This window comes from Gymnoscopelus braueri, assembly GCF_963280865.1.
Source record: "Gymnoscopelus braueri genome assembly, chromosome: 17".
Taxonomy (NCBI): Eukaryota; Metazoa; Chordata; class Actinopteri; order Myctophiformes; family Myctophidae; genus Gymnoscopelus; species Gymnoscopelus braueri.
This window is the reverse complement of record NC_137617.1, coordinates 10,012,607-10,035,282: the sequence shown is the minus strand read 5'-3', so window position 1 is coordinate 10,035,282 and position 22,676 is coordinate 10,012,607. Positions and strand designations below refer to the sequence as shown.

The window sequence follows — 22,676 nt, the reverse complement described above, 5'->3', positions numbered from 1 at the left end:
AAGATTACAATTTAGCCATTTGCAAATGCCTAAATTGTAATTATGTCATTGTAATATATTGTTTCTCTGTATTGGACAGATCATAGACTAAAAGCTACAAACACAGTACAAGTGATGAAATCAGGGATTTCATTATGCTTGACATTTCCAGTTGTCCTGTTAGATGGGTGCTCCGTTTTATGTACTAATTGCGCCATCTTGTGGATAAAATAAGACCTAGAAATACTAATTGAAATGTCTCTGACCTGGAGATTCTTACTTTGTCTTCTTTTATTTTACTAAACCTTTATATTTGACAAGGTGCTTGATGGTAATGCTTTTCAACAATGTTTGGGCTCCAGCTTTGCGTCCCAGTGCTTAGAACGTGACATAGCTCCTTCTGTTGCTATCGGGTGGAAACCTTATGTATGTCCAAAACCTTTTACTTTTTTAAATAAAGTTTGCTTTTAAACGAACTAGTGAAAATAGCCAATATACAAGCTCACGACTTGAGCTTGTTTATCGTCTGTTTTCACTACTTTTGTGGGACACTCTTCCGTGACAAAATAAGGCATTCATTTACGAGAACACATAAATGTTAAAATACGGAGATACGAGGTTCTTGACCGACGGCAACTCATTGGTTCAAGGTTGGGCTGTTGTGGTTTTTACGTGACATCATAAGGAAGCGACGCATGGTCTAACAGGACCCCCAGAAAGTTGGTGGCAGGGTTGCCATGTCCGCTTGTTATAAGCGACGTTGGGCTATTCTTTCTGATAAGTTGCTTGTAAAAATTGGTAGTTGTGTTTTTGTTGGCCTGGTTTCTAACGTGTACTTCCTTATTTAGGCTTGCCTTGCTTCCGAATGTTTTAATTATTATTTAAACCAGTGGTTCTCATATTTTCATAAATGTTTTGTGCCAGCGAACATGTGTGTTGTTAGAATGTTTAAAATATATTCCACATTTTATTTTACATTTTTAAGAGTTTTTGAAAATAGCAGATCTACAATGCGACGCGTTGTGAGCTTGTAGCCGTATAGGTTTAAAGTGCTCGTGTGGCCTAAGTTCCTTCTTTTGGGCTTCTTTACCTAGACCTGGTTGCTTATTTCTCTCACAACACATGGCAACACTAGCTGGCGGTTATCTGCTTTGCTTGGCGGTTGAACGTCTTGTTGAAAAAAAATACCAAAACGTTTTCCCCTAATTAAACTGAAAACATAATATACTGTGCAGCCTGTACCAATAGTAACAACACCTACTAATACACAGAACATGGAGGAGGAGGATTGTGACAACATTCCACCTGCTGAAGAGAACACGGAGGGTTCTGCCAAAGACATGGCATCGACTTCTGATCAGAACATGGAGGTTTGTCAAGCCCCTTTTGAATCTCACTCTCCACGATATTTCCGAGATGAGGTCCCGCTGTCTGGGGTCCCGGCAGAGGTAGAGTCCGTCCAAATGCAGCGAAAAACACATTTTTTTGCAGCATCGTATCCCAAAAGTAAAGGTTGTCTTAGACACCTAGGCCTACAGATGTTTGCAATTTTTGCCGGAAAGTAAAATGTAACCGACGGGGTTGAAACACCAGTTTAAAACACTTATTTAGTCAGCCTGTGCCATGTTTTCCCCGTTCAACCCGGAACAACCCCCTACGGCAGGTGCCAGTACTGCTCCCGATTCGACTTCAGTGGGAAAATATGGCACAGGCTGACTAAATAAGCGATTTAAACGGGTTTTTTTTTTTCAAACCGTTTCGTTTGGTTACATTTTGCTCTCCAGTGAAATTGCAAACATCTGTAGGTGTCTCCACAGTCTCGGAATACCTTTACTTTTTGGATACGATGTTGCGAAAAAGGTGATCTTCACTGCATTTGGAGTTTTTGGACGGACTCCACCTCTGTCGGGACCCGAGACAGCGGGACCTCATCTCGGAGCAATCGTGGAGAGTTGAGGTTCCAAACGGGGCTAAAATTTGTCATGACCGTCTTGGATGATTTTCAAATAGTGTTTGATCCGTACATGGTACATCTACATAAACGTTCAGATTATATAAAAAAAAAAGGCTGACCCCATGTCCACGGATGCTACAATTATGTACGGGCCCTCATACGTACCCGTGTCTTCCTCTGTAAGGTAAAATAAGCATTAATCTGATCGGTGAACATTTTCCCATAGTTACGACGTATTCAGAGTGCAATACACCTCCCAACCGATAGTAACGCAGTTATAAGCGTACGTAGAAAATGGCCACCAATTGGATTCAAATGCTTTTTATTGAACAATACAGAAGATACGGGTACTTCTGAGGGGCCGTACATCATTGTTACATCCGTGGCCATGGGTTAAACACTTTATATTTGAAATATGAACGTTTTTGTAGATGCACGGACCAAAAAGGAAGAAAATGCAAACACTATTTTGAAAATCATCCAGGACTGTCATATAATATGACAGTTATGTATATCATGGCTAATCTTATTTATACATCCTCTTGAGACCCAGCAATAAAACATTTTGTCCACCTTAGTGCACATCAGTTTTCCTTTAGTTAACATGTGACTATTGAGTCCTGATGTTCCTTACAGTGGACAACCATAGCTTTCCAATAATGTCATGTTGTGGACATGGCCATGCCACCTTTTACCGTCTTTTGAAAAATGTGCACACGTTGTAACATCAGTGGTTCTCAACCTGTGGGTCGGGACCCTCAGGGGGGTCCCCACATGATTTGACAGTAAAGTGACAATTTAAGGGCTTTTTAAGACCTTTTTAACACCAAAAAATGTTGTAAAAATAAATATACCATTTACTCCATCAAAAGTCACCAACAAAGTATACACTACTAAAAACTGGTTAAACAATTGTCAAAGAATATAAGAAAGACGCAAAAATTGTGAAACTAGCCGATCTACAAGCTCACAATGCTTTGAAACGCGAAGTCTCAACCCTTACAATTCCAAGTGCTTGTCCGGGTGGGGGGTCCCCAGTTTAAATATGATTATTTTGGGGGTTCGCGGCCTGAAAAGTTTGAGAACCACCCGAGTCCCCCACACATGATGTATAATGTGGAAAGCTTGTCCACTGTAAGGAACATCATTCAGGAGTCAATAGTCACACATATAATATTAGAGGAATTAAGCAAAAACGTATACGTGTTCTACTACAGTAAACAAAAATAATATGCATGTATACGTGTATCTATCAGTGGTGTGTTTTAGGTTTTTTGGGAGGGTATACGATAATTATTCCCTGCACGACATGCACGATACGCTAGCGCGTTTTCAATGGATGAAATGGTTATTAGACTGTATACGCTTTTCCCCAAATAATCTGCACTGTCTACGGCGTATACAGCGTAACACAGTAGAACACACCACTGGTATCGTGGTATGTATGTATATTTTATTTTAACTGCTGTACTGTCTTTGGCGCCTGAATTTCCCCAGCGGGATCAATAAAGGTCTTCTCTTATCTTCTCTTTTCTGAACAGAACATGGAGGAGGATTGTGGCAACAACATGCCATCTACTTCTGAACAAAACATGGAGGTTTCTGTCAACATAGCATCTACTTCTGAACAAAACATGGAGGAGGATTGTGTCGACAGCACAGCATCTACTTCTGAGCAGAACATGGACTTGGGTTCCGATTCTGACCTGGAACGCTGCATCAACTGCAAAGCGGGGCTCAACTACAACGAGAAAGAGGGGTGCGTGAGCAAAGTGAGAGTATCATCACTCGTCGACGCGGAGACTGCGAAAATACTGTTCCCTCATCTTAAGCCGTCTGACTTTTTATGCACGGAGTGCGTCAAGGACGGCACATGGGCCGGTAGGGGCTCTTCTTCTGTCGACAGTACACCACCTCCATCTGAACGAGACAAGGCAAAGGCTACTGTGGGTGGTGGTGGGGTTCCATCGCTGCCTCCTGCACCTACATCTACGCAGAACATAGAGGGTTCCATACGCTACGTTGTCATTCCAAAAAGAATACTTTCTGTAGCTCCGTCCAAACAGAACGAAGGCTCTGTCAACGTTCTAAACCCCCTTAGACCGAACATGAACAGAGATACTGTCGTCGGACCATCTGCTTCTGTGCTAAACATGGCAAGTTCTGTCAATAAACCATCTGTGCAGAACAAGGGAAGTTCTGTCAAGGCACCATCTACTTCTAAACTGAACGTGAAAGGGACTGTCAAGGTACCACCTACTGTTGTCGTTCCCAGGCTGCCTACAGTGCTACCTACCAATTGGAACGTGAAAGCTTCTGCCAACAACAACGACATGCCATGTCCGTCCGAACAGAGTGCGGAGGGGTCCGGTTCTAAGATTATTAGATGCAGTCTCTGCAAAAAAGAACTCAAATACGACGCACACAAATCCCTGAGAAGAATAAGAATCTCTACGCTGGTTGATTTGAAGACTGCGCAAGTACTGATGCCCCATCTTTCACCGGAGGAGTTTATATGTAGAGATTTGTGCCAAAAGTGGGTACATTCAAAAACAATGCCATGCATTAAAAACAAAAATAAGCGCACCTGTACCGTGCCTACTTTGCTACCTACCGATTGGAACGTGAAAGATTCTGGCAACAACGACATGTCGTCTAAGTCCAAACAGAGTGCGGAGGGGCCACCTACGTCCGAACAGAGTGCGAAGGGGTCCGGTTCTAAGATCATTAGATGCAGTCTCTGCAAAAAAGAACTCAAATACGACGCACACAAATCCCTGGGGAGAATAAGAATATCTAAGCTGGTTGATTTGCAGACTGCGCAAGTACTGTTTCCCCATCTTTCACCGGAGGAGTTCATATGTAGAGATACGTGCGAAAAGTGGGTATATTCGAAAACAAAGCCATGCGGTAAATACAAAAACAAGCGCACCTGGACCGTGCCTACTGTGCTACCCACCAATTGGAATGTGAAAGATTCCGGCAACAACGACATGTCATCTAAGTCCGAACAGAGCGCGGAGGGGCCATCTACGTCCGAACAGAGTGCGGAGGGTCCATCTACGTCCGAACAGAGTGCGAAGGGGTCCGGTTCTAAGATCATTAGATGCAGTCTCTGCAAAAAAGAACTCAAATACGACGCACACAAATCCCTGGCAAGAATAAAAATATCTAAGCTGGTTGATTTGAAGACTGCGCGAGTACTGTTGCCCCATCTTTCACCGGAGGAGTTTATATGTAGAAATCCGTGCCAGCAGTGGGTACATTCAAAAACAAAGCCAATGAAAAATAAGCGCACCTGGACCGGTTTTTCTATGAAAAAATACCCTCTGCCTTGCAAAAAAATGAGGATGGATCATGACTCCACAAACACGAAATCAGGTTGTTATTATTAATAATAAAGAGGAAAGAAATATATATATATATATATATATATATATATATGTATATATATATATTAATTAACTATTGTTATTAATATGATCATTTTCTGCAAGGAAATAACGGATTACAGTAACAATGTATGTGCCTTTTTGGTCAGTCTACTTAAAAACATGAACCCTTGACTGAAGTCATTATTTTAGTATTCTTATTTTCAAAAATAGCGGATTGACAAGCTCACAACGTGTTGTGTGAGTGTCAATCTATTTGACGTACGATCTAGTATGTACTAGGGCTTAAGACAGTTAAGAGGTGAAGTTTTTTAATTGTCCACCACTAGATTAGTCGCATGAGCCAGGATATAAACCAAAGATTTCAGCCCAAAATAAATGCATTATGCATGTGGAATTTACCAGCCATACAAATAACTTTTAAAGGATTTGAATACAATTTTCCATTATATAAGACAAGATTTTACCCTCCCTTAACGCCATTCATGTTGTCTGTCCAGTGTCCACATCAGATGTTCCATCTCCAGCGCCCAAGAAGAAGGTGGGGAAAGTCAACCAAGCGATTATCTATTTAAAACACGGAGAATATGTTTCTGCATTCAGACGACTGCTTGAACTGCCAGCTGCTACAGCCGCTTTCAACAAAGTGTGCCAAGAAATCATACGCAAAGAGGTAGGGTTGTCACCATCATGACATTTTAGTTGACGATTAAATGTCATGCAAATAATTGTGATTAATGAGTTTTTGGCATTGAACATATGAAGACAAATTAGATTTCTGTTTGCCCTTTAGGCTTTGAAGTGGCACAGGGCAGATATGACAAATGACTTGAATATACAAAGAGATGACATGCATGTATTTAATAATTTTATACTTACAAAAAACATAAATTGTGGAAACAGCCAATCTACAAGCTCACGGTGTGCTCTGAGCTGGTATAGATTCTTTGAGAAGTTGTTTATTTATTTATACCTTAATTTGGACGGGACAGCGCATATTAATGCCCCTAACGCATAACACCACACACAAAATGCTGTGTAAATACCCCAGATTTAGCAAGAATTCTAATTTCCATCCGTAGTCCCCGTACAGAAAACAAGCAACATTACAAAAAAGAGCACATATAAACATTACTAAAAGGGTACAAACAGAAAGTTTGACCTAGTTTTGCCTACTATTTAAGCCTATTTAAAAATGTTCAGATATTTGATTGTCCATGATCCATCCTTTTAGTTGGACCTTAAAGGGCAAGACCACTTTGGTAGAGGTTTGAGTTGTGTGGTTACCTTGCCATGATGTAACAACAAAGATGGGAAATATGCTCCCCATTGACGTACATTGTATGGCAAGACCACTCTGAGGTGGGCTCTTTTGAGCCTATAAACAAATGTAAAGAAAGCTGATTCTGACAGTTTAGAACATCACCAAACCCAGTACTGTTTGTTTTTTTAATAAAAATTCCAACTTCCTGTTGATTTTACTATTTGAAGATCCGGATCGAGATCTGCGGATCCAGTCCGGGTTTTCTTCCTAATAGAAATAACAAAATCAATAGGAAGTTAACATTTATATTAAAAAAACAAATAGAGCATATTTTAAATGATCAATTTCTAGTCTATGGAGAAATTATTGTTTTCTTGCCCACCTTTGTTGTTACATCATGGTCACTACACAACCAAACCTCTATCAAAGTGGTCTTGCCCTATAAAAGATGTAAAGGAAGGGGCACGTTGGCGCAGTCGGTAGCGCTGTCGCCTCACAGCTAGAAGGTCCTGGGTTCGATGCTCTGGCCGCTGGGGGGCGTGTCTTCTCCACCGCGTCATCAGTGCCCATACCCTAGTAATCCTGGTCGCTATACCGCCTCCCCCATGACAGCCGGGGCGCCTGATAGAGGGGAAGGGAACTGGTTGGAATAACGTGTTCCTTCCACATGCTAGTGGGTAGATTGTTCCAAATTGCGCTTCCTTGAACTGAAAAGGAATTTTGCGCAAAGGCTCTGCGTCTAGACTGCACCTCACAATCCCCTCTGGTGACGGCCTTTGTACTGATGCCCGTGTTGGCCTTACGTTTGATAAATTCCCCCAGTTGTTAATAGAAATATTTGAGAAACATGAGGCCAAATAAGTATAGGTGTTAGTTGTTCATTTCACTCAACTAGAACAGTCTAATAAGTTAATAAAGAAACTTCCTGTTGATTTTGCTATTTTACTAGGAAGAAAACCTGTCTGGATCCACGGATCGTCAAATAGTAAAATCAACAGGAAGTTGACTATGTTCCATATATTAGAATCAGCTTTGTTTGTGTTCATTTATGGGCTAAAAGAGTTCCTCCTCAGCCTCTTCACAGTACAATGTAAGTCAATGGGGAGCATATTTTGAATTATCAGTCTAGTCAATGAGGCAATTTTTTTTAATTTCTATCTTGCCCAGAGAAGAAAATGTATAATTAAAGCTGATCAACACTCTATGCATTGCACTGCGAAGCGTTGTGCTTGTACATAAGCTATTTTTCAAATAATTTAGAAATGTTTGTGGGTAAGTGAAAAATAAGGTAATCGTGAATTTGAAGGTGCCCCTGCATAAATGATAGAAGAATGTATGTATTAACTCATTCAGTGCCCGGCTTATTTATGGTAGTTTGGCTCTGAGTGCCACAGCCAAAATTCATTGTAAAAAAAAAGTGCTTAGGAGCCGAGATACAGCCTTTTTCAGTAAGAAGTTAAACAAAGAGTGAACGGAGCAGAATATTTTCAAATCATGATATCTTGTGTTCTGATTTTCTTTTTTCATTTTCCATTTTTTTGGACGTCTTAGACGTCCAGTGGCACTCGGGGCTTATATTAACGGACGTCTTAGACGTCCAGGGGCACTGAATGAGTTAAATAAACGGCAACATTGTGCGAGTCTGTTAATCATGACATCAAAAATAAAGTCCAACTGTCATTATGGCACAGACAGAGTCAAACTGTAACACTTTGAAGGGAGCCTTTAAAATCTTTTATGAACCCATGCAATTAGTTTTTTTACCGTGATAAAAGATCACATCTTATATGCCCTCTCATCCCTAGACATGGGGTATAAATTCTTAGATACAGGGTTCCACGGTCATAAAATTCCTAGAAATATTTTGAAATAAGAAAAACTTTTCCAGGCCTGGAAAAGGTTTGGAATGAATCAAATGTTTTGGAAAATGTTTGGATGTACATTGTTTTTGGCTATTGATTTGGTTCATAAAAAAACATGTCCCAGAACATGTCTACATACGTGAAATAATTATTATAATTAATAATAATAATTAATTAAAATGTGGTGCTGCGCTGCACGAGCTGCTTGATTGCGGCCTAATGTATGTCATGTGACAAAAACAATAGATCTACAAGCTACAACCAAGTTGCACCATGATACGTTGTTAGCTTGTAGATTTGTTGTTCGCTCTTTCATTGTTTTCATCCCTGTTCATTGTGAAAAATCCCTGTCCCTGTAGATACTGCCCCCCAAAATATTCATCTTTACATTGAAATGATGTCATTATCTTAAAAGAAAGCTGTATGAATGTATTGATGATTGTTTTTTAAATATTGTTTACAGCGTATTAAGATGAACAGAGATATGGAGGGACCTTTCAGGAAGCAGCTCACACCCGAAAACCTGGCCTCATTTTGTTGGAAGAAGACAAATGCATGGGCTGAGGAAAAGGCACCTCTTACTCTTAAGTGCCTACAAGGGATGTTCCCACAGGCACAGAAAATCACAGGACAATTTCATGGAGTTCACAATGTTAAAGATGAACCACTGAGGTGTGTAACACTCTTAATGACATGAGATTTGTATATTTTACAATAAGGAACAGCTCACAAATCAATTTCAAGATGCTCCAACTTAATTCCAAACGTATTATAACTTATTATATTACAGACTTAACAACGTTTCGACCTTTTTTTCTTTTTCTTTTTCCCAGTCTTTTTCAGATAAAATTTTAACTTTATACTTGTAAAGCAGAATACTTATGCCACAAGGCAAAGCAATGACTACTGTATCTCCCTATAACTGCACCCTGAACACATACCTACTCGTAACCTAACAACTGCTACTGCCAGCCTTTAGTAACAAACAACTATTTGTTTTCTTCACATTCTAGTCATAAATATTAACTGGAGCGAAGGATATGATGCTATATATATGATTGCTATACATTTTAATTGTATTATGTTAAAAAGCAAGAGTAACTGTATTTCACTTCCACTGTAAAAGAAAATTCTAATAATCAATATACTGTAAAAGAACATGGCGTTAACCTTTGAGATTGATGTCTTTCTAATAATCAGCAGTTAGTACTTTATAAAAGAACATGAAGCTAATTATGTATTTTAATGTTGGAATTTAGGGCCATGACTGAAGAGGAAGCTCAACAGCTGGTGGATAAGAGGATTACAATGGCCATGTCTATCGCTCTATTCACCGGCAGCAGCAGACAAACATTTGTCCAGTCTCTTATTGGTGTTGAGATGTGGAGGGAAGGTTGTCCTCAAAAGGTGTTCAAGATCATGAATAGCCTTGGCGTCTCCCAGTCCAGAATGTCTTCAATGAACCACATAGTCAGACTCCAAGATGACCACGATAAAGAGGTTAAGCTGTGGAAAGGACAGGTTGAGGTGAGTGTGTATATAGGGGGGCAATATGAGCATAAAACCTTATAAAAATGTGTACGCAAGTTGTTGTCATAACTTTTTCTCTCATGCATGTGTATATATAGCTTGATGGTTTGATAAAAAATGAATAATTGTTTTCATTAAACACCTGTCCATTCATCTCCATTATGTTTAGACAGAACTAAAGATATCAAAGAGGAAAATTGCATGCAAAAAACTAGCCAATCAAGTTCCAGCCTACTCTCTCAATTGGGACCGAGTCAAGGTATTACTTTAACCTTTACATCATATTGGCTTATTACCATTTTGTTGAATGAATTCTTCCCTAGCAATAAAACCTCATGTCTTCCCATAACAGGTAACATCTCAGGCCAAGCATGAACGTCTAGGAGGAAACAAGCCCACAACTTGGGCATTTCGCTTTGCCCATAGAAACCGCATACCTTTCAGCTGTCTACAGGGGCCTCCGCAAAAGGCAGTTGAGGTGTCCCCAGGCATCATCCTCCCATCAAAACAGGTACACATCCTTTATAGAAAACATACACATGACCACCAGCCTGCTGTCAACAAAATAAATATATTTTCTTTATTTTTTATGTTAGACATATGAGGCATTGCGGCAGCGCATGAAGACAATTGTGATGCGCATAATTGTTGACAACCTCACAGCCCTGGAAGGATTGAGAAGCAAGGTTGTATGGCACATTCCTCATTTATACTCCAAGCAGATGAAGGAGAAGAGCAATGTTGTAAGTCGGCACGTACAAATGTACAATCACTCACATTACTAACATTGCAAATCCCATGGAAATCCAGCCTGTATTTCATTAGATGCCGTATGTTGTGTGGGATCAAATTGTTGGACTGGGAGCATATCTATGTTTCCGGGGTTCTATGCTCCCCGCTTACAACCAATTGTTTTGTTTGTTTTTTACAGGTAAATCTTGGTGCAGTCCCTGTGGACTCGAGTGCAACAGAAGGAGATACTGAGATAATGGACGGCCTTATTGAATACGTTCCAACATTGTCGGAGAAACCCCACAAAGTATTGTGCTGTTCAGACGGCCTAAACATTGACACGACGGAGAAGCCCAGTGAATCAGAAGCCGAACAGAGATTTGAAGGGCTTGTGGACGCGCCACCAGAATATCACAAAGAATCCCTTTGTTACCAGGTGACAATTTAAGGGTTCGAGTTGTGTAAATGTATGAATGAAGAATGAATGAAGAATTAATTAACTATCACATAACTTATCTAATATTGAGGGCGCTCAGGTGGTTAAGGGTTAAAGTACATGTGCACCATCAACCATGGAGTCTAGGGGTTCGAATCCACCACGGTGCATCCCGCTTGGCCGAGTGTATATGTTAGTCAGTCTGAAAAATCGGTCAGATTGAAAAACGAGTGCTCGCTTTCTTCGAGTTCACCTCCCCTGCGGCGGGGCGGGGCTCCCCGTCAAAAAAGAAATGACGTCTCTGAGGTACCGAGATTAGGGGGGGGGCGATGATTTACGATTCTGTCCCTGTCGGGACATAACTCGATGGCGCTGAGTCGACTGAAGGTGACTTCGCAACGCACGGCACAGCGACTCGCTCGCCTAAGCTTGCTCGGCAGTGCTTCTCGTGGCTCAAGTCACCTTCAGACGGCGCGCCTCAATCGCTGAAAACGAGTGCACCTTTTTCAATCTGACTGGTTTTCCAATCATACTGTGACATCTATACAAATACAAAATTGTCCATGTTCATGGATGGGAAGCCGGTCTGGGAGGGTGATGTTTGTTGCTGTGCTAGTGGCTGCTTGTTGTATTATTGTAATTGTATTAACAGATTCATTCATTCGAGATTCATTGTGGGTACACAAAAGAAAAGTTGTCTAGTTTTGGCAATTTATATTTATAATCATCTCTTGAACCACAGGACATTATGCAAATGCTGTTCAGTGAGAAGAGCCTGGAGGCTCGAGGATCTCTGTCCCAGCTCAAATCAGTGTTTGTAACGAGAGGCCTGAGTATTGAAGGAAGGGTCAAGGAAACAATCCAACATGTCTGGGGAGTGGATTTAATCACGGTAATATTCAGAAAATACGCATTGCATTGCTTTAACTTTCCTCATACTTATATAATGTTTCCATGCATGTTCTGCGATACACATCACCTAAACTACAACTTTTTCTTTTCCTACAAAGTTTGTGACTTCCGCTTACATCACTTTATACGCTGCTACCGAGTGCAACCTTGACGCTGTTGATCAGCAGCCTTCAGACTTCCCCACAGATGCTCAGGCCCAAATGGAGTGGCTTAGTGGACTCTCACACAGACTGGTGGACTTGGTGTGGATGCCACCACCTCAAGAAGACATAAATACTGCTGCTGCCACTGCAAGTTTCTCTGAAGTAGAGAGGAAAGAAGTCTGTTTCTGTGGAGAAGGTAGGCAAATAAGAGCATGCTTTAAGTTATTTAAAAAAAGGTATAGGTACAGTATATTAAACACACCCTTCATAAGTGAACAGCTTAGTAACTTACAATTACTTTGCTAAGTTCCAGTCTGGATTTTGGCCACTTCACAGCACAGAAACGTAAATAAGAGCAGCGCTGTGATCGATTTGTCCTACAGAGGTGACACTTGGTCCGGAATGTAAATCTGATTCGGGACATATAAACAGTCAAGCCTCCACGATAAAAACATTTCCCCACTTTTTGTCATTCTGTGGAACCCGGTCCATTAACGCCATGCAGCTAAACCTTTTTATTATTTAGTTTTTCTTCCGTATATCATGCTTTTAAATGTTTTTTTTCCCCCTCTTATTGAATGCCTTTTTTGCCTTATATAGTACCTTGAACTGCCTTTGTGAATGTATAGAGCTATACAAATAAACTTGTCTTGCCTTAGAAGTCAAATAGTTGAGTGATTGTATATCATGATTAAATCTGTCTACTTCATTTTAGAGAAAACAGGTGAAACATTAGTGCAGTGCTGCAGCAACCTTTGTGGAGGTGTGTGGTTCCATGAAGGTTGTGCGCCGATAGACCCAACAACCGATCCGACCGTCACTCAGGATTGGTTCTGCAGCCCAGCTTGTCAAGGAGATGGCACCTACATATACTGTCACTGTAAAGAGCAACGAGGGGGACAGATGGTACAGTGTGCACTCATGGACCAGTGCAGAAGACATGAGTGGTACCACAAGGACTGTCTGAGTCTGTCAGAACAAGACAGTGCTGACTCTGAAGAGTGTAAGAAATAACTATGTCCTTTCCAATGTCCTGTAGTATTGACCGTCTAGACTCCTAGACTAGAATAATCTGTGACTTGTAACTTGATTTTGACTCGACCATGTATGACTTCAGACCTGGAGGTTTTATGACTGGGACTTGAGCTTTTACTTTTATGAATTAAAAAGTAATTAAATACAAATGCATGTAAAAATTTAGCTATTGTGTACAGAAAATAGACTAAAACTAGAATTACCTGAAGTAAATGATCTGATAATGATCACCAGTAGAGGGGATAAGTGTGAATTAAGAGTCCCATGATATATTTTCACACTATACAGCATAAGCTACCCGTAAACAAGAGTTTAGACTGGTGATAGAGGGACTTGGACTTGAGTTCTGGAGACTTCAGATGACTTCACTACAAAACTGCTAACTAGTTAAAGGGGAAGACCACCCATTTTCAATATTTAACTATGTCATTAATATAGCATAAAGGAGTTGTGTGGAAATAAGAAAATTTTTAAATGTTAAAAATTTTAAATGTTAAACCCAAATTGATTTTGGGTTTAACATTGCAAATTACACCATGATGAGTCATCACGGTGTAATTTGCAATGTTAAACCCAAAATCAATTTGGGTTTAACATTTAAAATTTTTAACATTTTAAAAATTTCTTATTTCCACACAACTCCTTTATGCTATATTAATGACATAGTTAAATATTGAAAATGGGTGGTCTTCCCCTTTAAATCTAACAAATATATCGTCGCTAGGCCTGACCTCGATTATTCGAATAGTCGACTAATCAGTCTTTAGTCGAATGCCAATCTCTTAGCTGAATGAATTCTTTGGGTTTTTTTCATTATTCGACTGAGATTGGCCTAATTTGTTATATGAATTAACTAATAGTTTGCCAAAAATAGGATATACATCATGATTTATTGGGAGAAACCAAGCAAGTATATATTAAATCAGACATTAAGCAACCCTACAGCCCAAATGGAATTTTCCTATATTGCATCCATTTTTTGCATGATTTGACTGAGAGATTGGCAGTCGAATCAGACTGATTCGACTGCCAATATCAGTCGAATCATGACAAAAAAAAAATGTTGGTGTTGCATTAGTCGACTATTAGACTATTAGTCGACTATAGGCAACATTTGGCCAATCAGATTTGACTATAGAAATCCTTACGGTGCGTTTTAACAGCGGGCGATCAGCGGGCGATCAGGATAGTATTTTCCGGAAGTGCATTATATGTCTATGAGAGCCGGCGACTACTGGCGATAGGGCGAAGTGGGCGGGGGGGCGATGAAAGATGGATTTTCTTTATCTTTTGGACGATGTCGCCCGGGATCGCCCGAGAGTCGCCCGCTGTTAAAACGTACTGTTAGTCGGGACAGGCCTAATCGTCGCTATGTCCAAAACCGTTGCTTGATACTGTTTCTTTCCCCATTACAGCTACATGGTACTGTTCAGAGATGTGCTTCATTGCGTCCGATGCAGACGACCATGTGCTCAACTACACGAAGGCTCTTGTGTGGGAGGGGCTTTATAACATGGCAAGACGAGATGCTATCAAAGAGGGTGATGGAGAAGCCATGACAGACTTCTGGAAAATGGACATGGTTCTGTTCTGGGCTAGAAAACACCTCAAGGATTTTACCACCTGCCATCGAATGCTCACCGGTAGGACTTAGAAAATGTAATGTGTTGCTATGGACATTCTGTCACTGTTATACGAATGTCATTAATCAAGTGCATCTTGTTTGAATAGGTATCGAAGGATTCTACCCAGAGGAGATTAGACAAGACCTGAAGTGGAACCGTGTGGCAAACCTTGAAGGAAAACCTGGATGCAACATCAGCTTGGATTTAGTAAATGAATTCATGAATATCGAATTCAAAGGTATGTTACTGAACTTATATTTGCTAAATCATTTCACAATTACGGTATGTAATTTGTTGAGTGCCAAATTTGACATAGTTCTCATCCTGATTATGTCAAGGCTTTGCATTATGACACAAACCCTTGTTGGTTGTGTGCGAATTCAGTCACATATGCTACTGCCTATATAGTGAGTCAGATGTAGAGGACAATATAGTGAACAAATAAAAAACATATCGGACACGACTCAGGTCGTCGTCAATGGATGTATTAAAAGAACATTCTGGCTCGGATGGCTGGTGTAGCCGTCTGGGCACCTGGACTGCTAATGCCGCCTGACAGCCGGTCGCGGGTTCGACTCCCGATCCCGACGACCTTTGCTGTGTGTCACTAAAAAAAAAGTCCCCAAAAATATATTTAAAAAAAAAAGAACATTCTGCTATGCACTGTTGTGATTTATAGTTATTATCATTACATAATTAGTCTATATATTATTTTTGTGCAACAGGTTCTCTCTCCCTCGCTCTCGTTCTTCTGTGACAGGCACCGCCATCGTTGTTGTTGTTTTTCCTTCCAGCCAAACCTGCGCAATGCATTGTGGGATTGGTAGAGCTTAGTTAGTGACCATCGTCTGTACCCTACATTTCACGGTGCACTGAGGGATAAAATGAGTCCACTATGTAGGGTATATTAATGATACTATACATTCCGACGCTACTTCAAAATGGCGTAACTAAATAAAGTCTATATATAGGCAGTAGGGAATGATTTCAGACACAGCTATGGTCTGAAGCTCTCCCATTTGAGGAGATTTTTATTGTTAAAAAACATCTATTCCAGAATTCCATAACTGTCTGGAATTAAGAGTAAATAGTGGAGAAAGGGCAACATATGATCACAATAGTCAATCATATGGAAGCATGGCAATGGTTGGTGAAATAAAAATGGAATAATTTTCTCAGAGGCCCCATTAATACAACCTAAAGGGTCCCTCGAGGTTCAGACCCTGATGTGACATACTGAGCCGCAGTGGTGTAAAGTAACTATGTACATTTACTCAAGTACTGTACTTAATTAAGTACAATTTGAGGTATTTTTTACTTTACTGGGGTATATCCAAATTTCAATACTTTTACTTCTACTCCACTACATCTCAGGGGCAAATATTGTACTTTTTACTCCACTACAATTATTTGAAAACTTCAGCTACTATATACTTTGTAGGTTTTGATTATTATTACAAAACATACATTAACCACTTTCAGCCAATCTACAAGCTCACGTGAAATGGGACATTTTGTATGTTGAGTACTTTTACTTTTGGTACTTTAAGTACATTTTGATACCGATACTTTTGTACTTTTACTCAAGTGAACAGACATTTAATTGTAACAGAGTATTTTTTACAATGTTGTATTAATACTTTTACTTATTGTAAAACATTCCGAGTACTTTTTCACCACAGCTGAGCTGTACTTTTGTATTTTGTAGAGTCCTTGGGACGTGTGAGCGACCACTACACCAATGAAAGGATGGAGCTCTGTGGAATGATGGCAGGAGCAATTGGAAGCAAGGCGAATCGGCTTCTCATCACGCTAGGAGCAGGCAACGGCAGCGGCCTCACAACATCCCTGGCATCGTCACACGTCTTCAAGACAAGAAGACAAGCTGACATCGCTAAGTTTGTGGCCGAGTATAAGAAGGACCATCTCTTCAGGTACATTCCTGGGAGAGCACACCAGGGCTTTGAGAAGTTCACTTACCAGCAGAAAATCAAAACCCCCAAGAAGATGGGGAAGACGATGAGGAATCTCGCACAGGACATGGACCTACACTCATGAGAGATCGTCCAATACAAATGAAAATAAGTACCACTGTTCACCTCGCATTTAGTGTTGGGGAGTGTATTCATTCTTATGTAAAGTCAAGTTTATTTGTATAGCACAATTTCATACAATGTAAGCTCAATTTGCTTCATATTAAAAGACAACAAAAAGTAAGTGATGGAGTGTATTTGACTCATACAGTGTTTTAGCCCCACTAGCACTCTATGGATGGCTAGGTCGATCCCTCTCTGTCCATTCACCACCTTTACACCTTTTTTGTCCCCCATGGCCTTTCCTCGACCACCAACCTTTTGGAAAGTCAAACTTTACACTTGCACCCACAAGTTATCTCAAAGTAGAATGCGCGTATTGCCATATGCCATTTGGCAAGCAAATTCATGCTCCCTGGAACATACATTTAATGAATGAGGCTGAATGTGTGACCATTTCTGCTGCGTTCTTTAATGCTCACCACTTATACTGATGTTTTTGGCCTTCATATTTAGCCTAATGGTTAATCACTGTAGCCATCTTTGAAACTAAGTTGACAGTGTGGTCCAAGTGAAATCCATAATTGTCTGTGATTTCCACAGTAATCGGTGGCTGCTGGTAGCCTTGAAAGTGCTGGGGGAACAACTGCTGCTTATCACCTGCTTATTTTTAAAATAATGTAATCATAGGTATAGAGGTAGGACCTATGCACACAGCATCTTCAAGCACCTCAACATGAGGATTAATCGCAGACATGCAAAAGTGACACTTTTCAGCTACAGTCACCTTTTTGAACCCAAATAGGGCAATTGTGTGACACCTGACCCGAAAGAAAACAACATGTCACCTTTTTCACCTCGGGGCTGTTTGCATGATAATGTACATATTTAGCTATTTCTCACTTTACTACCTGTTGCTATTCTTAATTCTTTTGTTATTGTGCTACAATGTTGAACCAAATCCAAAGATTTTTACTCTTGTTCACTCATAGAGATCCATATAATAAAATATATATTGTGGTATCCCAATAGCCAAGCGATTAGAGCACATGCCACATGGGTGCACTATCCTGATCAGCAAAACCAGTGGTTCTCAAACCTTTTCATGTGAAGGACCCCGAAATGTTTTGAAGAAGGCCGATGCACACCTCAAAGGTTGGTGACAGGTGCATAGGACAAAGGTGCAAATGTTCAAAAGGGGATCTCCACTTTCTCCAGTAATAACATCAAAGAAAGGGATTTGCAAAAATGTTGCTCTTTATTAGGTCGATGTTTTGGTCGTTAGACCTTCATCAGGACAGACATACAGGGCACTACAACCACCAAACCTTTAAAGACTACACCTACAGTGTGTTAATCAACATTCAGCCCATTGGCTGCACAAGTAATCCCAAACCCCATCACCATCATATTTGACCCACCCCAATGGAAAACAGTGTTTGCAATCACAATACAACATTCTTTTTTACACTGAATAACTGAGGAAATGGCCTGTATAAGTCATCCAACAATATCAATATCTATAGGCCTAAATAAAAAAAAGGGACCCCATTAGTGGACCCAGTAGTAATAATAAAAAAAAGTGAGAATAAAGATAAGAGAATAAAACACAAATCTCCAAAAATAAAAAGCACAAGTCTATTACATAGGGCAGTCCATCCAATTAACGAACCCAAAGTCACAGCATGACGTAAGTGCTGAAAAATTACTGTTTGATTCTTGGCAGGCTGGACCATTTGCTGAATCATTACCCTACTCTCCACATTTATTTTCTTTCTGTCTCTCCTATAAAGGCTTAAAAATGTCCCCAAAATAAATGACTAGAACAAACTGACTTACGTACCATTACCATAGGGTAATTGTAGGGCTTTAAAGCCTACAATATGGATGTAGTTTGATGTGAGTTGTCTTACCTGAACATGATTACAATTTAGCCATTTACAAATGCCTAAATTGAAATCATGTCATTGTAATATATTGTTTATCTATTGGACAGATCATAGACTAACATGTTAAAGCTACAAACACTGTACAAGTGATGAAATCAGAGATTTCATTATGCTCGACAGTTCAGACCTCTGTTGTAGTGCTGTTAGATGAGTGTTCCGTTTTATGTAGTAATGGCGCCATCTTGTGGATAAAATAAGACTTAGAATATTAATTTAAAGTTCTCTGACCTGGAGATTCTTACTTTGTCTTCTTTTATTTTAATAAACCTTTTTATTTGACAAGACCTTTACATTATAATGCATTTCAACAAAGTTTGGGCTCAAGTTTTGCCTCCCAGTGCTTAGAACGTGACGTAGCTCCTTCCGATGCGGTCGGGTGGAAACCTTGTATGTCCAAAACCGTTACTTTTTTTATACAGTTTGCTTTCAAATTAAATAGTTAAAATAGCCAATATACAAGCTCACAACGCGAGCTTGTTTATCTGTCTGTTTTCACTACTTTTGTGGGACACTCTTGCGTGACAAAATAAGGCATTAATTTACGAAAATACATAAAAAGTTAAAATACGGAGATACGAGATTTTTGCCCGACGGCAACTCCTTGCCTTGGCTGTCAGTTGTGTTGTTGTTTTTACGTGACGTCACATGGAAGCGACCCGTGGTCTAACAGGACCCCCAGAAAGTTGGTGGCGCGAACGGCCTTTTTGCATGTAGTTGAAGCGCAAGGGGGCGGGGGGCAGGTGGGGAGAGTCAGCGCACTGAAGTCAAGGCACAGACTACTGTGTTGTTGACGGACAACGGATGCACGCTTATGAGAAACAACACAAATAAAACCTGGCAAAACAGTTGCGTGCATTAGCGCAAGATGAGGATAAATGAAACATTCAGTCTAAATGTCCAGCAACTACTACCAATACTTTTGTATTTGAAACTTTACATTTCTCTAAATATTATAAACTCTCAGGATAGCCTAATACAAATATAATCTATGAAAAGGCTACTAGGCTACAGTGAAGTCGGAGTCGGACTGAATGACTGAAACGTTTTTTCTTTTTTAACTCTCTTGGTGATTATCTGGCACAGTAGTTGTGGATTAGCAAACTGGACATTAATGTTTCCTTTTCGCGTGCGAATTACTGGACATTTAGACTGAATGTTTCCTTTACCCTCATCTTGCGCTAATGCACGCAACTGTTTTGCCAGGTTTTATTTGTGTTGTTTCTCATAAGCGTGCATCCGTTGTCCGTCAACAACACAGTAGTCTGTGCCTTGACTTCAGTGCGCTGACTCTCTCCCCCAAACCGCCCCCCCTCCCGCCCCCTTGCGCTTCAACTACATGCAAAAAGGCCGTTCGCGTTGGTGGCAGGGTTGCCATCATAGATATATATCTATGGTTGCCATGTCCGCTTATTATAAGCGACTTTGGGCTTATTTTTCTGTTAAGTTGCTTGTAGAAAATCGGTAGTTGCGGGTTGCTTTTTTTGGGCTTGTTTCTAACGTGTACTTCTTTATTTAGGCTTGCTTCCAAATGTTTTAATTATTATTTAAACCAGTGGTTCTCAAATATTTTCATGATAATGTTTTGTGCCAGGGAACATTAGTGTTAGAATGTTTAAAACATTTTTTTGAAATGAGCAGATCTACAATGCGATGCGTTGTGAGCTTGTAGCCGACGCATAGGTTTAAAGTGCTCATGTGGCCTAAAGTTGCTTATTTTGGGCTTGTTTACCTACACCTTGTGGTTGCTTATTTCTCTCACAAAACCTGGCAACACTGGTTGGCGGCGCTCACAGCTTTGCTTGACGGTTGAACGTCCTGTAGAAAAAAAACCATTGTCTTTTCTCCTAATTAAGCTGCAAACATAATATACTGTGCAGCCTGTGCCAATATTACCATCGCCTACTAATACACGGATCATGGAGGAGGATTGTGTCAACATTCCACCTGCTGAAAAGAACACGGAGGGTTCTGCCAACGACATGGCATCGACTTCTGATCAGAACATGGAGGTTTGTCAAGCCCCTTCTTGAATCTCACTCTCCACGATAGCGCCGAGATGAGGTCCCGCTGTCTGGGGTCCCGGCAAATGCAGTGAAAAACACCTTTTCGCAACATTGTATTCAAAAAGTAAACGTTGTCCGATACATCTGCTGTTTGCAATTTCGTCGGAAAGTAAAATGTAACCGACGAAGTTGAAAACCCCGTTTAAAACGCGTATTTAGTCAGCCTGTGTCATGTTTCCCCCATTCAACCCGGAAGAACCCCCCTACGGCAGGTGTCAGTACTGCTCCCTCATCTCGGAGCCATCGTCCAAACGGGGCTAAGGTTTGTCATGATATTCAAAATAGTGTTTGCACTTTCTCCCTTTTTGTTCCGTACATCTACATAAAGGTTCAGATTTCAAATATAAAGTGCTTACCCCATGGCCATGAATGTTACAATTATATCCGGGCCCATAGAAGTATCTTCCGTATTGTTAAATAAGCATTTAATCCGATTGGTGAGCATGTTCTCATAGTTGCAATGTATCGGAGTATACACCTCCCAACCTATAGGGTCGCGCAGTTGAAAGCGTGTGGAGAAAATGACCACCAATCGGATTAAATTGCTTTTTATTGAACAATACTGAAGATTCGGGTACTTCTAAGGCCCGTACATAATTGTAATAATTGGCATCCGTGGTCATGGGTTAAGCACTTTATATTTGAAATATGAACTTTTATGTAGATGTACGGACCAAAAAGGGAAAAAGTGCAAACACTATTTTGAAAATCGTCCAAGACTGACAAAATAAGACCCAGCAATACAACATTTTGTCCACTGTAGTCAGTCACTTAGTTAACATGTCACTATTGAGTCCTGATGTTCCTTACAGAGGACAATCATAGCTTTCCAATAATATGTTTGTGTATCATGTTGTGGCCATGCCAATTAGCCTTTTACCTGTCTTTTGAAAAATGTGCACTAACAGTGCACATACATTGGTTCTCAACTTGTCGGTCGGGACCCCCAGGGGGGTTCCCACATGATTTGACAGTGGACAATTTAACCCTCGTAGGGTCTTCGTGTTTTAGTCACACCCAGGGCCTTCGGGTCACTTTGACCCGAAGGCCCTGTGTGAAAATTTTCATTTTCATGAAAATTTTCATTTTCATTTTCATATCACATGTTTAGTACAGTAAATAAGGCAAATAGAAGAAGTTTCATAGAGAACAAAAAATGTTTACATACGCTTAATTCATGTTGAAAATGTTAAACCGGGTCAAAAGGACCCGAGGACCCTACATCAAAAACACCCGTCCTTGGTTCTGGTGACTCATCTTGCCCTCCTAATACGTGAGGGGCCGTGTTTTTTCAATTACCTTTAAAATGTATTTTATTCATTTTTTTTCTTATCTGAACAGAATATGGAGGAGGGTTGTGGCAACAACATGCCATCTACTTCTGAACAAAACATGGAGGTTTCTGTCAACATAGCATCTACTTCTGAACAAAACATGGAGGAGGATTGTGTCGACAGCACAGTATCTACTTCTGAGCAGGATTTGGGTTCTGGTTCTGACCTGGAACGCTGCAGCAACTGCAAAGCGGGGCTCAACTACAACGAGAAAGAGGGGTGCGTGAGCAAAGTGAGAATATCAACGCTCATCGACGCGAAGACTGCGAAAATACTGTTCCCTCATCTTCCGGCATCAGACTTTCTATGCACAGAGTGCGTCACGATGGTCAAATCAAAGACAAAGTTCAACGGCTTCAACAAAAGGCGCACATGGGCCGGGAGTGGTTCTTCTTCTGTCGACAGTACACCACCTCCATCTAAACAAGACAAG

At 40.4% G+C, this 22,676-nt stretch overlaps 2 protein-coding genes across 3 annotated transcripts in view; both read left to right on the top strand.

The window, feature by feature from the left end:
• Positions 1–22,676, top strand: part of LOC308105434 (uncharacterized protein) — a 70,955-nt gene that overhangs the window by 35,302 nt on the left and 12,977 nt on the right. The window lies entirely within an intron of this gene.
• On the top strand, positions 1,081–17,073 carry LOC308105436 (uncharacterized protein). Its single transcript, XM_080456159.1, has 15 exons — positions 1,081–1,349; positions 3,475–5,314; positions 5,826–5,998; positions 8,915–9,123; positions 9,711–9,978; positions 10,151–10,240; positions 10,334–10,492; positions 10,578–10,724; positions 10,913–11,149; positions 11,892–12,041; positions 12,160–12,400; positions 12,920–13,207; positions 14,655–14,882; positions 14,971–15,102; positions 16,573–17,073. The coding sequence occupies exons 1-15, from the start codon at positions 1,254–1,256 to the stop codon at positions 16,920–16,922; spliced, it is 4,608 nt and encodes a 1,535-aa protein (XP_080312285.1). The 5' UTR covers positions 1,081–1,253; the 3' UTR covers positions 16,923–17,073.

Excerpts from the sequence above, each read along its gene's own strand:
- LOC308105436 (XM_080456159.1), top strand. The coding sequence starts at position 1,254 with ATGGAGGAGGAGGATTGTGACAACATTCCACCTGCTGAAGAGAACACG. Across the intron at positions 5,315-5,825 it reads CTCCACAAACACGAAATCAG|TGTCCACATCAGATGTTCCA; the intron begins GTTGTTATTATT and ends TTGTCTGTCCAG. Across the intron at positions 5,999-8,914 it reads AAGAAATCATACGCAAAGAG|CGTATTAAGATGAACAGAGA; the intron begins GTAGGGTTGTCA and ends TATTGTTTACAG.